This window comes from Manacus vitellinus, unplaced genomic scaffold, assembly GCF_001715985.3.
Source record: "Manacus vitellinus isolate BGI_N305 unplaced genomic scaffold, ASM171598v3 scaffold_25_pilon, whole genome shotgun sequence".
Taxonomy (NCBI): domain Eukaryota; kingdom Metazoa; phylum Chordata; class Aves; order Passeriformes; family Pipridae; genus Manacus; species Manacus vitellinus.
Genome location: NW_021939882.1, coordinates 8,296,713 through 8,312,075, shown reverse-complemented (window position 1 = coordinate 8,312,075; position 15,363 = coordinate 8,296,713). Strand labels below are relative to the sequence as shown.

The following is a 15,363-nucleotide window of genomic DNA, read 5'->3' as shown; positions in this document are numbered from 1 at the left end:
CCAGCGAGCACACACCAGGACCGCCCGGAGCCCTGGGCAGACGCCAGCGGTGTGCAGGGGATTTCTGCAGGGCACTGGGCTACTCACTGCTGCTCATATTTTCTCTTTTCTGCTTTTAATATCCTGGAAATTTTTTTTTCTCCCGTTGTAAAACACTCAGCAAAGTGCTTAAGACGTTTCAAAGGGAGGGACTGTAACAACAGAAAAAAAAATCAGCAGCAACCAATGTTTTGAAATATTACAAGAGAAGAAGTGAATAATAAAGTGATAACAAATTACTGTCTGTTTTCATGGTCCTGTATTTGTGGTCTTATGTTCAAGCACAGAGATACTTCCAAAAGTCATTTTTATTTTCAAGTGTTTTTTTTCAAAATTTCAGAGCATATGTAGATCATATAGCAAAAGGCTCTATGTGAAGAAGCTGATCAAATACCTTTTCTTTTCCCATCATCAACTGTGTTTATGAAGAAAGTAATTGTGTAATTTTTTAAAGATAATTGCTTTTGAAACAAATACGTCAGAAAATATTTGCAGGTAGTTCTGACTCAAGTGAAAAGATCTTATTTTTCCACTCCTCTTTATTTATTAACCCAGAAAAACACAGCCCTGCCATTGAACCACGTGAATTTATAAATATAATCAGGAATGTGCATATGGCAACTTACTCCCTTTTACCATTCACACTCACAACAAAAGAATTCAGTGTTATCAGAGTCTGTTTGAACGGTAAAGCAATAAACAAACAGGTGATTGTTTTCTCATGAGCAGGGAAAGGGAAGGTTTGGTTTGTAGGAAACCTCTTACCTGTGTGAAAAGGAAGAACAGAGCAGAGGCCAAAGCCTGCAGAAACCTCATTTTTTTTGCCTTGGGGTCAACATCTCCTTCGTGTGCTGCACACCCCTGTCCCACCAGAGCCCACAACAGGCAACCAACTGCTCAGTAACAGGAGCAGTGCTTTTCTGCTGGTGGGTTCTATTTTGGAGAAGCTGGTTCCTTGCTGCTCAGTTGGTTTTTTCCCCCCAATACATTCAGAAGTCTGTAATTTTTTCCTTTTCTCTATTCTTAATTGACTTCAAATAACAAAAACACAAAAGTCAAAAGTAACTGTTGGTCTCCTAGTGGAAACCTTCAGATATCTGAACTGAAATAGGAGGAAAAATGGGTTTAAATTCAATTGCCAGGAAAAAATTACGTTTACCCTAAATACCACATTTTGTTTAAAACCTCCAGCATTGTTCAGCTTGAAGCAATCATATAATTTCTGTGGAGAGCTCCCTTACCCTTCTAGAAAGCCTCTTCCCCATCCTGCCCACTCTCAAACTGTATGTCACTTGTTTTCAGCTTCCAAACAGAATTTTATTTTTCTAAAATGGTCAGAACCGGGTTTGGAAAGATGGAACACATCATGGTGGAAGTAACCTGAAGCCTTCCTGCTTTCAGAAGCTATTTCCAGCCCAGCGGGAAGAGCCGAGGTGCCCACGAGGCAGGGAAGAGCTCACACAACCTGCTGTTCTTTCCAGTCCCAGCATGAAAGGAACTTTCTGCAAACATTGGCAAAGCCACTTCATTGTTTTCTTTCAAACTGCTCCTTAAAAGACCCATTGCTGGAGGCCTTAAATAAAAAAAAAAAAAAAAAAAAAAAAAAAAGGCAGCTGACATCCGCAAAGCCATCCTGTTGCTCTGGCAGGTGTTGGCTGTGTCTTGCCCGGTGTCCCGCCGGTCCTGGCACCCCTTGTTCCAGACAAAGCATCTGTCGTTCTGTTCTGTGCACAGGCAGTGCTTCCTCACCGTGCTGTGTAGCTGAGGTGGGATGTGAGGGATGGTGAGTCTCAGGTTCCTGTAGCAAGGTGATTCAATAGGACCTGTGCAGCAAGTTGGGGTTTCCAGTGCCCCGGGAATTGTGCTGGCTGGAGTCCTGGTGTGTTTGGGCCTCTTGCAAGAGGGCTGTAAGAGGTATGTGATTAGATTGTTTGTGAAACAAGATGCAATAGAATCACGGACTCGTTGAGGTTAGAAAACACCTTTAGGATGGTCAAGTCCCCAGTGGTGGGGCCATCACACAGAGCTGTTACAACCTAGGGTGAGATACTGCAGTCCCTAGGACAGTCCTCAGCCACTGCTGAATCAGGGTTCTACTGAGCCATGGGTCAATATTTACACCAGCACAAATGTTCAGGCCATCCCCTGCCACAGGCAAGCTGGCTCTAACGTGGCAGTATCATTAACACCCAAAGGCAGGAAAACCTCCGTCAGCTGAGCTCTGCCTTGGGAGAACAGGATCCATCTGTGACAGTTCTCCTGATTCCTGGGGCTGTCAGGGCTGCCACAAACATGTCACTTGGCCACGGGTTTAATCTGTGCAACCTTCCCAATCCTTGGCACTTTGTACACCTGCATCAAAGATCTTTATCTTTCAACAAACAAGCCTGCAGCGAGGGAATAAATTCCTAACTATGACCTTTGAGTGCTCTGAGATTTTTTTTCACGTACAAACAAAACAGGTTTGGATTTTTTTTTCCCCAAACAACCCTTATCTCTGTTGCTTTATTAGACCCTTGCGGGTCCACTGGAAGCACTGCAATTGTCCCTTGATGTTGCTGGGAAGATTTGGCCTCTGTCTTCCTTCTTCCTCGAGTGTGTGGATATCCCTTGGAGCACACACTGGGAGCTGAATGTGTGTCTTCTACCTTGCAATAAGGGGAGCTGCTTAACCTAATGGGGCTGTGCTGATACCACTGAGCTCCTCAAGATCTGCCCTCGGCAGCCAGCCCTGGCCCTGAGGAATGGGGCCAAACAGTCACTCTCAGTTATAAAAGCTTAAAAAAAAAAAAGCTTAAAAGTGTCCATCAGCCTGTCATGGAGAACACATATGACAGAGAAATCAATTGTTTTGGTATCAAATGCTTTATTTGCTGGCTCATTATTTGCTCAAAGACAGGGAGAACTCCTCCCACAAGCAGGTTTCTCCTAGTCACGTGTCAGCTCCCCAGCCACAGCACTCCACCTTTATGCCCTGAAAACAGGCACTTTTGCATTACTGCCAGCATGACGTGTGGCTCTCAACCCAAGAGTCACCTACAATCCCTTGAGGGTGTCCCACAGCAGCAGAATGAGTTGGTAGGATATGACCAGGACACAGCACGGCCGGAGCTCATCCATATAAAGTGTGACAAGTGCCCTTTGCTGCACACGAGGAGGGAATAGCCTGCATGTGCTTGTGATAGGAAAGGTGTCCATGTGCACTGATATCCAAAGTGGACCTTGAGCTGTAAAAACACCCCAGTACTCAGCCAAAACGAGCTGTGAAGCACCACTGCAGAGCAGAGCGGCACAGGCAGCGCTGGGGCAGCAACATGTGCCTGACCCAGGGCAAGGGGAGCAAAAGAGATTTAATTTTGCCAACGTGCATTGTGTTTCTAACCTGACAGATGGGATTTTTCTGTGGAGGCTCATTTTACACCGCGGTGGTGACAACAGGGCACTGCAGGTGGGATTTCTGTTGTCTGGCAAAGCCCCGTGAAACCTCTGCCTCCCGTCAGTGCTAACGAGCAGGTTCAGCGGCAGGGCTGGGGGCAGCAGCTGGTGGCACTGAGTGGTGAAGGGACAGGTGCCATCGTTTCTCCGAGTGGGAAGTGGGCGAGGGATTCCAAGGCTGCTCTTGTGAGCAGGCTGCTGCTCAGCAAGGCGGCAGTGGGACAGGAGCCAGGCGCCTTGGCAGTCTGTCCTGCCGCCTCGGCGATCTGTCCAGAGGCTTGTCTGCATCTGCCAAGTGCAGCAGCAGCGCAGGGAACCACCTCCAAGGTGCCATTGCTGTCAGTAGCACGGCGGGTCCCAAAGGGGACAAGACCGCTTGTACCAGCGAAGGGCAAGGTGAAGGCAGGAGCAAGTTCTCCAAGGCTTTCCTTTCCCACCTACACACATCACAGCTGCCCAGTATCACGCTGTTTTGCTCGGATGTGAACTTGAATTTGCCACTCAGAGGCTGGTAAGTGGGTGCTGGTACCCAGAGCACCACAGGGATTTATCCAGGGCTGGGAGCAAGGGTTGAGTGGCTGCAGGGCAGCGCAGCAGTGATGCTGTGGCTGGATGAATGCATGAGCACAGCCCCGTGGAGGCAAAGTACCGCTCCTGTCCACACACAGCAGCTCACAGCTGCAGCAGCAAAGAGAGAGAAAAAACACCCCAAACACCCCCCACTCGGTCACTGTACTACATAAATCAGAGACACTAAAAAACAACTGTTTATTTAAAGCAGCTTCACTTTGAAAATACTTAACAAGAGGCAGGACTCTAAGGACCACTTATTCCACATGTTATTAATCCAAACGCTGTTTTGTAGCTGCTGCTCACCCCCATCCCGCTGAACACAGCACTGACATCCTGGCAGTGTGGTTATCATCCCCTTTTCCTCTTGGGGACCCTGGAGCACTCCTGAGAAGCTGAGGGAGGCCTGTGACCACAGGGACAGCAGCATTTGTCTCCTACCAGTGGTACAAGGGTGGCTGGTGGCACCTGTCACACCTCAGACCAGGTACTGGTGGCAAACTGAGGTGGATGCAACAGCCAAAAGATATGCCTGGCTGCTCCTGCCCAGGGGCTGCAGGGGCTGTGGCAACAGGTGGGGTGTGGGGTGGCCAGTGGGGCTGATGGAGGCACAAACTGCAGACCTCGCACACCAGACCCACTTCCTCAGGCAAACAGGCATGGATTTTAAATCACAGCGAGTTTTGCAGTTACGTTATCTGATGTCAAATATGACGAAGTACAATATTTTCCCTTTAGCTGTGTCAGACCTTCCAGAGAGTTAGGGGGCTGTGCTTTCTGTGCAGGTGAGAGCTGCCATAGTACCTGGTGATGCCTGGCAGCCCTGCTCTGTGCCCGGCAGTTTTGGTCAGTGCCCAGCTGGGAGGAGGGAAGGCTGGCACAGCTGTAGCTGGGCTGGGCTCACAGGGGTGGAGCTGGGTCTCCTGCTCACCCCCCAGCTGAAGCTGCTCTGTGTGATTGCTCTGAGGCTCAGTGGGGCAGCACCTCACCTCGTGTTTGTGTAAAGATCAGCACAGCAGTGTGAGCTCTCTGCCCACTGCCTGCAGTGGGGGCTTGGTGACAAAGAAAAGGCTGAGACACTCAGTGCCTTCATGGCCTCTGGTCATTCCTGGTGTTCAGCTTGCATAGGGAGAAAGCCCAGAGCAAGGAAGACATGCTCTCTGGAGCAGGATAAGGCAAGGGAGCAACAAAAGGAATGTGGACAAATCCCTGGGAGCTGAGGGAGCTGGCTGATGGCACTGCCAGGCTGTTCCCTGCTGGCTCTGACGTGCCATTGCAATTGGGGGTGGTTCTGGGCAAAGCAATGATAAACCAGAGGGTATCATCCAGGGGGAGAAGGGCTGATGGGAGCCTTGTGAAGATCAGCAAAGGGAAGTTCAGAGTCGTGCACTTAGGGAGGAGCAACTCCAAGCACCAGTACAAGCTGGAGGCCACCCAGCTGTAAAAGAGCTTTCCAGAAAAGGACCTGGCAGACAAGAAGTTGACTTTGAGGCAGCAATACGTTTTTGTGGCAAATCAGGCCAGTAGCACCTTGGGTTGGATGTGGCAGGGCATCACCAAGGGGCTGAGGAGGTGATCCTTCCCCTCTGCTCAGCACCAAGGGGCTGAGGAGGTGATCCTTCCCCTCTGCTCAGCACCAGTGAGGCATGGCTGGAGGGCTGGGGCTGGTTCTGAGTGACCTGTATAAGACAGACATGGACTTACTCTGTCCACAGAGTTGGACAAAGAGACTGGAGCATCTGAAACAGGGCGAGAGACTGAGGGAGCTGAGACTGTTCAGCCTGGAAGGGAGGTGGCTCAGGGGTGATCCTATCAGAATGTACAGGTATCTGAAGGGATCAGTAATGACAAGGGAGCCAGAGTTGTCTCAGTGGTGCCCAGTGACAAGACAAAAGAAAAGGCAAAGGTAGCAATACAAAGAGTTCTGGTTAAACATAAGAAATACTAATTTTACTGTGAGGGTGACTGAGCACTGGAACAGGTTGCTGTCTCCATCCTTGAAGATATTTATAACTCAGCTGGACATGCTCCTATCAACAGGTGGGCCTCACCCATCTTGGGACTCTGAAACCAAAGAAAGGAGCTGAGCTCCAAACCTTTCACCCACACCACCCCCTCCTTTTCAATAAGGGCCCTGTACTGAGTAAGGTATGAAAACTCTCAGGTTCTTTGTACCAGGGTTTTTAATGACCTGCCTTCCCCACCTGGGCAGAGACCAAGGCATTAAGAAAGGGACATTTTCTAAAAGATCACTACAGTCCTCAGAGGCAAACAGGCATCTCTTTGTTATCTCTAGAAAGAACTTTTGACAGATGAAAAAGTCTGATTTATCAAGAAGAGCCTATTGAGTCATTGACTGTTGCAGACCACTGAAAATGAGATAGCTGAATTACTGATTTATAGCACTAATATTTTTTAATATTTTACCTTAATTTACATGATGGATGGAGTTGGTAGATGTTGAGGAGTGAGAGGTATTTGACACAGTCACAGGGCCTGGGCTGTAGCATAGTAAGTGGTAAAGCCCACACAGTTCTGCCAGCAGATTTTCTTTTTGTATGCAACCACCAAATTAGACTAAAGCCTGTCAGAAGCTGTCATCTAAAGATGTAAAACTTCTGTAAATACAATTTCGCCAATTGCAACGCTGCTGAGCTGCTGTAGCAGAGCACGGACAGAGTTACAGAGCACTGTCTGCCACCTTCTGTATTCATGATGGCTTAACTGCCACTTCCATTGTAAATCCTATTTGTTAAGGACTTATAAATTGGCTGCATTCATTTGCTTGTCTGAAAGCTGGCACATGGCTCTCTCCCATGATGTTTTTACCACATTTTACTTTATTACTTGCTTTTTTTTTTGCCCTTGGCTCAGAAGCACCACAGAACTAGCCTGACTCTAACCATTAAATCCTCCCAATGTGCTACACAAATATTTTAATGAACAAGGAAGTGAGAGGAAGTCTTACCTGTTCCATTAGATACATGTTTTTAAGAGCAACATTCCCCTCCTGCTGCAGGAGGTGCAGGGAAGCCTGGGCAGGGCTGGTGGTACCTGCTGAGCTGCAGCACGTGGTGGGTGCAAGGCATTTGCTGGGCACTGACTCTTGCCTTGGTGCAAAGCCCACATTGCCCAGGTCAGAAGTGGCTCCTGGGGCTGGTGGTGGCAGAGGTTGGCCAGCCTGCAGCATGCAGGGTGCTGGCAGACAGCCCCCCAGCCTGTGTGGGGGAGAGGCTGTTAAAGTCCCTTCTTTCTCTGCCAAGCTGTTTCCTTGTTGGGAATCTGGCTGGATGTGTGGCTTGTGTACCTGGGCACATCCCACTGGTGATTCCCCTGCTTTGTTTTTACCTATTTTTGGTGACTGTGGTGGGGAGGCTGAGCTGAAACAGGGTCATCTGAGATTAAAATTACCAGTTTAGGCCATGGGTGTGATGGGTCCAGCTGTGAGGGTGCTGCAAAGCACTCTGTGATGAGTGCTGTGTGACCCAGTCTCAGCTGCTTGTTAAATGCCACCTGCTCTTCCTCCTAGCCCAGGTGGTGCTGTAGACACACACAGCTCGTGCCCACAACTCCAGTCGTGCCCAGCACTGCTGTGCTGGGTTAGGCAGAAGCAGAAAAGGCTTTATCAACACAGGGGTGTTGATGTTTTGACACTGGCAACGGTATTTGCATTTCTAGAGCTCTTGGTCATGTTTAAGCATTGCATAACACTGTTCATTAGAGAGAGGCAGACATACACAGTAAGGGAGAGGGAATTGTTCTGATATTGTTGACCTAAGCAAGCAGCTACAGCATATATGTAGGTGTGTTCATACAACCAACAGCAGAGCCTTCAGAGACACAACAGAGCCACCTGCTAGAGCCTGCACTCCTTCACTATTTTCTGTGGGCTGACAGTGGCTGTAGCCTTTAGGTTCTTGTTGCTGATTCAGAGGGAGATCTGCAGAGCAAAACATCTTTAGCAGCTGTGTCAGCAGCTGTACCCTGGTGGATGCTGCCCCCCCTCTGGAGAGTGCAGCCCTCAGCACTTGGTGCCACAGAGGTGGAGAAGTTTGATTCCAGAGGAGTGACAGGTTTCAAATGCAGTGAGTAATGTTTAAACTAAGTAATCCTTGTAAATAAGAAACTTTTACACTGCAGGTTGTAACTGAAGAGGTTGGGAAGGAACTTTCCTTGTTGGCAGAAAATCTCAGGGACACCTCAAGGGCAGAGAGGTCCCCATAACTCTTCATTACACCCTTTAACTAAAGTCAGGGTGCCTGATACACTCTACGAATAAGGCTAGTAAAGCCCCATTTCTTCATTCAAAATTGCTCAGGGATATCTACTCTCTACTCCTCTTTGGAGAAGAAATTACATCCATAGAGGGCCTGATAAATTTGCCACCTGTGGTGGTGAGGAGCAGGGTGTGGTCAGACACATGCCTACACCCAGAGCCAGGCTTTGGGATCCGTCAGGAAACAAAACAGCTTTTTTTCAAGCTGAACTGCAAGGTTGTAAATACCAAATTCCTTCAGTGACAGCAGCCCAATGGGAAAATGGAAACGTAGTCTAATGCTGATTCTCCATCTGGTTTTAGCATCAAACAGGAGCCTGTTCCTGGATTCCTGCTCTCTCTGCAAGAAACTCAACTTACACTCCAGTAAGTCAGGAGGGCAAACCTACCTTTGTAGCTCTTGGGCTGGCCTGAGCTCGTGCACCTTCCCACAGCCAGCAGTGCCTCCCAGGCCAGGTCCTTTCACAGCTGCCCTCGGCCTGTCCTGATCACAGCACTGTTGGGGACACAGCCACAATGTCACTGTTAAAGCCACCACTTAACTACTCCCCCATAAGAAGAATCCAGTTTGTGTCTCCGTGGCATTGCTTTAGGTTAATCATCTATTTCATATGGAAAAGTCTAGCAAGGAGGAGAGAGCAAATGCAAGAGCTCTGAGAGGAACAGGAGATACCAATTTGTGGGGGGTGAGGAAAGGGAAGGTTGTAGAAAGGAGAAGGGAGGAAGAGATGCCTCCAGAAACAGGGAAAAGGGGACCACAAGAGATCAGGCCATGGCCACACCAGTAATCTCCCCCTTTGTTAAGTGAAACTCTTTAGTATGGCCTTTAACAGTGAGCTGTTTTTTCCACACATGAGAGAATCTAGCTCTTTTATCATAATTACAAAAATACAGTAGTTCTTCCAAAGTCTTTGATGCACCACACAAACCTCTCAACTGCAAGAAAAAATCCATCCCAAAAAATGACCCAAGCACCTTACCAGTACAGGGCCAGGCAATCCAGAAAAACTGTCATCATGGAAAGTGTCTCCACTTTGTGAGTTCATGTTTTATGCCTCCATTTAAAAAAAAAAGTAACAATATTTCCTTAAGAGGTTTCACTTGTAAAGAACAGACTGATAATGTAACAGCACTTCAAGCCCATCAGCACAGAAAAACACCAGCAATGAAGGACAACCAGGACTTTACCTGAAAATGCAGCCAGGCTCCTCCTTCAGAGGATGAGTAACAGAGCTGGGGGTTCCTGTGGGTGAACTACACTGGGTGAACATGTAGGTGTAAACCCCAGTCAGAATGGGGTGGCTCTTGTTTGCACAGCAGAAATTAGATGTGCTTTCTGAGTGCTCCAGGTGTTACACAACACAGGCACTGAACGGTTTGGCTTTAAAAATGCCCTGGAGTGAATTAATGCCCATAATCAACTCAAGCATCTCTGTCAGTATCATGAATCATTAAAAACCTCATTCGCAACCCCAAAAGCAAAACTGTTCTCAAAATTAAGTAGAGCTCCCCAGCTACATACTTAAATGAGATAAAAGTGGCAGGGCTCTGGTTGATGGATGGCCCCCTTTTATCATCACCAGGAGTGACTGTTTGCTTAGGAGAGAGACTTTGATCTTACCTCTCATTTTTAAATGTGGTGGAAATAAGCAATCTCCCAAAGAAGACAGATTTCATGGAGACTTCCTGGCTCACAGCCTTCCATGTTCCATTTAATATTATGTTACTACATTTTCAAACTGTTTGGACATTACTTTAGTGCAATTAAACTAATTCCAGGATTGAAACACATGGCTGTTTGAGGGTTGCTAGTTGTGAGGTGCAGAGAGGGAATTTCTAAAGCATTTACCAGTTTTCTCCTGTGTTCTAAGCAGAGTGTTGGGTCATGTGTATGTAGGACTTTGCTTGCCCAGAGATGAAAGGACCAGCAGAATCCACGAAGCAACAAGAAGTCATTTCCACATACAAGAAGCTGTGTGCATTAGATTACAGTGAGACATGAATCACTTTTACAAGATTTTGCAACGGAAGACAAGTAATTCACAGGAGTTTTAGAGACTTTATTTATGTATAAACAATTTAAACACTTTGCCATAAATTATCTTTGCCTGTCTCTAGTCTTTGCTTAGCAGCAAATTAAAATTAATATAAAAACTCAATGAACAATTCATACATGTATATTACAAAAAAGTTCTTGTACCAAAGTTCTTATTAGACTTTTTTTTTCTTTTTTTTTTTTTTAGTGGTGACCGTAATGTGATTGTCTCAGTTTCTCGACCAAACAAACACACTAATAATTTTTAAATCTGAAACAGTGATTGTGCCTTCTGGCTGATGTATGTACAGGGTGATCTGACGTGGTGCCCATTTGCAATAGTGTAACACAATGCCCACAGCTCTACTGGAACTGATACCAACAAACTACTGAATCTAAACAGACTACACCCTGTAACTGTGTTATACTGTCCACAATGGAAATCTTCAAAGACAAACAGAGTATGAAATTTATCTGTAGTGATTTATAGCCACCATTTTGAATGTAACTTTACACTCTGCCCTCTTTGAATAAGTTAAGCTTCAGGCCAGACAAGTGGAGGGTCAGAGTGCAAGTGTGGTTTTGTTACTTTTAAATATATTTTTCCTTTCCTATTTCCAGTGCGCTCTCACTTGCATTCCGTTTGTCCTCCAGTTGCTACACACAAATCACCCCAAAGTCATGTTTTAAATGCACCTGTATTTTGCTTTAAATGAAAACCTCTTGGATATTTATCAAACAAGCAGTCTGAATCATCTGTGTTTCATCAGCTGGTTAGTGAAAGTGGCCCACTTGGATTTCTTAGTTTGCTCACGTGTGAATGGAGTGAGGTAATACAATACGAGGCCTTCTTTTTGTTTTTCTTTAGACCCAGAACAAGTGGGTAATATTTCAGGGGTACTTTTTAATTTGTACGGTTAGAGTTTTCAGTCTGGCTTTAGTCCACTTCAGGATGTGGTTTTTAATCCCTTGAACAGTAGCATTTAACTCAAAAAATATGAGCTTTTTTGCCACTTACTATCCCAGAGTAGCTCAGCCTAGTGCCCCCATTTAGGTCTTCATCTCCTTAGGAGAGGAGATAACAGTTATGACTACTGATTCATCCAGCAAAGGATGACAGCAGGTTAATTTGTTACCTCTTTCCCATTTCATTCTGTCTTAAAAACTGGATGTTGCTGCTACTGTCTGCTAGCTCTGGGTACTGCTCCACGGGCAGGACATAATATCCCTCGTAACCTTGGACCCTTCCCGTGTTGAGGAGCTGCTGCCTCTCTCCGTCTGTCCATACACGGCTGCCCTCTCGGCCGTCCCGCGCCTTCTGCTGCTCCCTGGCCCAGGCCGAGCCCAGGGCTCGCTGCCGGGCCTGCTCCAACACTCGCGCCTTCTCCTCGTCCAGCGCGTCGGGGGTGAGGCCGTAGCGGACGTTGAGCAGCAGGGTGGAATACTGAAACTCAATATTCGTAAACCTTCGAGTCCTGCCGTTGACAAGGAGCGTGGGCTGGGACACGGTGACGTTGACGCCGCTGTCCAGGACCTTCCTCCCGCTGGTCATGGCGAGGGTGACGAGGTCGCTGTCGGCCGAGCCGACCTTCACGAAGTAGTGGGTGTCCTTCCCCTCGATGCTGTAGTGCATCTTCTCCAGGTAGTGAGCGCTGTTCAGGACAGAGGCGATCTTCCTGCTGTCGTCCGTGGCTATGCTGGAAACGCCGGTGGTCACCCGGCCCTCCTTCACAGCGAACATGATTCCCTTCCCAATGATAGGAGTGGTCGTGGCGAACCAGTGACCTGCTTTTTCTCTAATACTGGCGTGTAATCTTTTAGATATGACCTGTCCCTCCAGGGCCATGAAAGCCTGGTTGTGCCTTTCTGTCGTCTGCTGCACTCCTGTGATTAGCTGGGGAGAGCAAAACAAAAGAAAAACAAACACCAAAGAAGATACAGATCTGAACATACTCATTTCAGAGACTGATAGAGATCTTTGCTTTGCTTTTTCAAAGGAAAGCTACGCAGTGAAAAATTCTGCTCTATGGAAAGACCACCCTCCGTTACCCATCCTTACACATATCCTGTTCAGAATCAGGTAGACACTCACTTGACAAATTATTTTGCCATCCTTAATACCAAATAAAATACTTCTCGTCACCCTTTATAACATATATGTACCAAAAATTTCAACTTTGGCAAATTATATAATGTCCAGTAAAAGAATAAGAAAGACCCAAGTCTAGCCCAGTTTTAATCAGAGCTGGAAACAAACAGAATCAATGTATTAAAAGGTGGCATTTAACTTCTGGACACTTTTGCCTAGAGATTTTAACCATTATATATAACTAAAACATTTATGAATGTAAGCTTTTTTGAAAATAGGTGAAATTTGCCTCAAAAGTACCATGGCAATTCCTGAAGAGGGGATTTAGACTCTCAAATTACTTAGAAGCCTGTGAAAATGGTATGTTTAGGTTTATACAATAATTTCTACTGCATTACCACAAAGATGAAGTGAGCCTAGCAAAGGCTAAGTTTGGAATTAGACTAGTGCTCTTCTTAAGTTTATTAAATGGGTTGTAATTTATTATAAAGGTCAAAACAATTGTTCACCCTTAACCTGACAATTAAGCACGAACACTGTAACTGAAGTTAACTGGAGTATCAAATAAAAACCTCCAACTAGGAAAATGACAAAAAATGACAAGAAATCCTCTTATAGGGTGAGAAGTAGAACCCTTTTGTACCAGTACAAGTACCAATCTAGGTTTATTGCAACACATCTGTTACTAGGATGGTTTTACCAAAGGTACAACAGATGATAAATTACCCTGACAAAGTCTCCCTTTGTCATTGCTAATCAAGTTAATCGAGTTACAACTTGTTAATCAAGGAATAACTCAATAAAAGACAAACTAATGACATTGTAATTATGATAACAACGAAGGCTGGCAAGAAAGGCATATGTTCATTAGTATAAAATCTAGCTATATTCACTTCATTTTACACTGAATTAAATATGTGGCCTTCTGCTGTAACTACAGAAGAGCCAGCAATTCTATCCATAGAGTGGGGCAAATTTATCAGAAGAAGTAACTTAATACTTCTGCCTACCTGTCCATTTTCACATGCTTGACTCTCAGACAGTTCGTATGGCGGTGACACAAAGTACATTTTTGCTCTAGGGAAACCAGGAATAATGTTGCTAAGCTGAAATCCAAACATCACCAACCAGCTTTTGACATCTAAAAAAAAATCAAAAGAAAGCAGACAAGTGAGAAACAAATGTGCGTAACAAATAGAGGAAATAAAAAAAATTTGCAAATCCATCCTTGACATCCTTAATTTTAAGTGGCAACTGAAGTCACAATTAATATTACAGTGTGGAACTTTACAGAACTGTAGCAATCTACCATGAATAGGCACAGGAAATATTGCTTTAAATTTAACCTAAATACTTCATCAAGAATATACCACCTCTTTCATTCTTTTTCCATTATAGCACATGGCTTATCCAAACATTTTATGGTATGCAGTACTTGTTCCATCTCTGACACCTTCTAATGTGGCTACTGTAACCTATAACTGTATTGTAAAATGACATTTTATTAGGTTAACACTTTAAAAACATTTGCAAAGTCCTTTGGGGAAACACATGGCTTTTCTTCCATGTCCTAGTTCTATCAGCTGTCATTGGGTCTCAGGAGGCTCCATTAAAAGTAGTGAGAAGCCAGACTTGTAAATCAGATGTCTAAATTTAGGCACCAAGACTATTCTCCCCATCCCTCCAGGGAAGGTAGGAGCTGCATAGGAGGGTTACAGCTCAGCTCTGAGGTGAGCTTTGGGAAGTTCCAGCTGTGGGTTCGACCAGGAAAACTCTGCCTTCAGATCTATCTGAAAAAGCTAAGGAAGTAAATTAATAACAGTAATTCTCCCTCAGCAGGTATTAAGAACTAATAATGTACTCTAGCTATCCAAATGATCTTTTTAACAAAAAAGAAAAGAGTCCATGACCCCGTTTTACATTTCTGATTCCTGGTTCATGACCATTTTCATGTAAGAATCTCTCCTGTCTTTCCCAGTATCCAACTCTTCTCGCTGGCCTACACTGGCTCCTGATGCTGCTACTGCAGCTTCTTCCTGTGAGCTGAGCTGTTGCAAAGCTGTTTTTTTCCAAAAGTCTTCTTTTCTTGGCCATTCTGACTCTAAAATAAGTAGTAAAATACTCTGCCTTTACTAAGGTTTCTGTATCTATCTCCCATCACACTGTGCCTACTGTATTTTTCCTGTGCCTTTGGACAGGGTTACTGCTCCTTTTTAAGGCTTCAGTTTATTTTATAGTTAAATGGTGTCTCCTGAACAATTCATTTCAGCTGCCCTAATTCCACAAAAACCAGAGGAGGACCTATACACAAAGTAGTCACTAATTTGCTTAGCTAATGTGCTTTGCAGCACTGCACTTGCTACAGGAATTTGTTTTCAGCAAATCTGTGAATAAAGCAGTGTCAGGGGTAACTGTAAGAATGGACTGGGGGGAGATGTTTGGGGTTCTTTTTTGTTCTCTGTTTTTTTTTAAGCTATGACAACAAAGGTATCACCATCATCACTTCTTGTGCAAGATAATCTGTTTAGTCCATAAAGCAACAAATATTTGCATCACTGATTAAATATTTTTATAGACTACAAGGTGTGTGTGTCTCAAAGTGCAATTTGTGTTTCTAGATCTCCTCCAGTGGATGGATAAACTAAATTAATGCAATTTTAGAATGTAGCAAAATACAGTAAGATGATGCTGAAAACCTAAATCAAACAGTGGTGGATGAAAATAGGAATTCTGTTGCATTTAGGACAACAGAATTTGATCCCAAGGTAATTTCGGTCATCAGTATTCTCACACTGTCAGATAGAAATTGCACTGTCTCCAAATTGCAGAGTAGCTCCAGCAGAATCTGGGGTGTGTTACACCTATTAGGTCACAATGTACTAATGAAACTTGCTAAGATTTTCTCTGAAGAAAATGCAC

At 45.2% G+C, this 15,363-nt stretch overlaps 1 protein-coding gene across 1 annotated transcript in view; it reads right to left on the bottom strand.

The window, feature by feature from the left end:
- Positions 1 to 10,359: 10,359 nt before the first annotated feature.
- Positions 10,360 to 15,363, bottom strand: part of TENM2 (teneurin transmembrane protein 2) — a 489,523-nt gene continuing 484,519 nt past the window's right edge. Inside the window, 2 exon segments of the mRNA XM_029960226.1 lie at positions 10,360 to 12,249; positions 13,455 to 13,585. Coding sequence (XP_029816086.1) covers positions 11,488 to 12,249; positions 13,455 to 13,585 — 893 coding nt within the window. The 3' untranslated portion in view covers positions 10,360 to 11,487.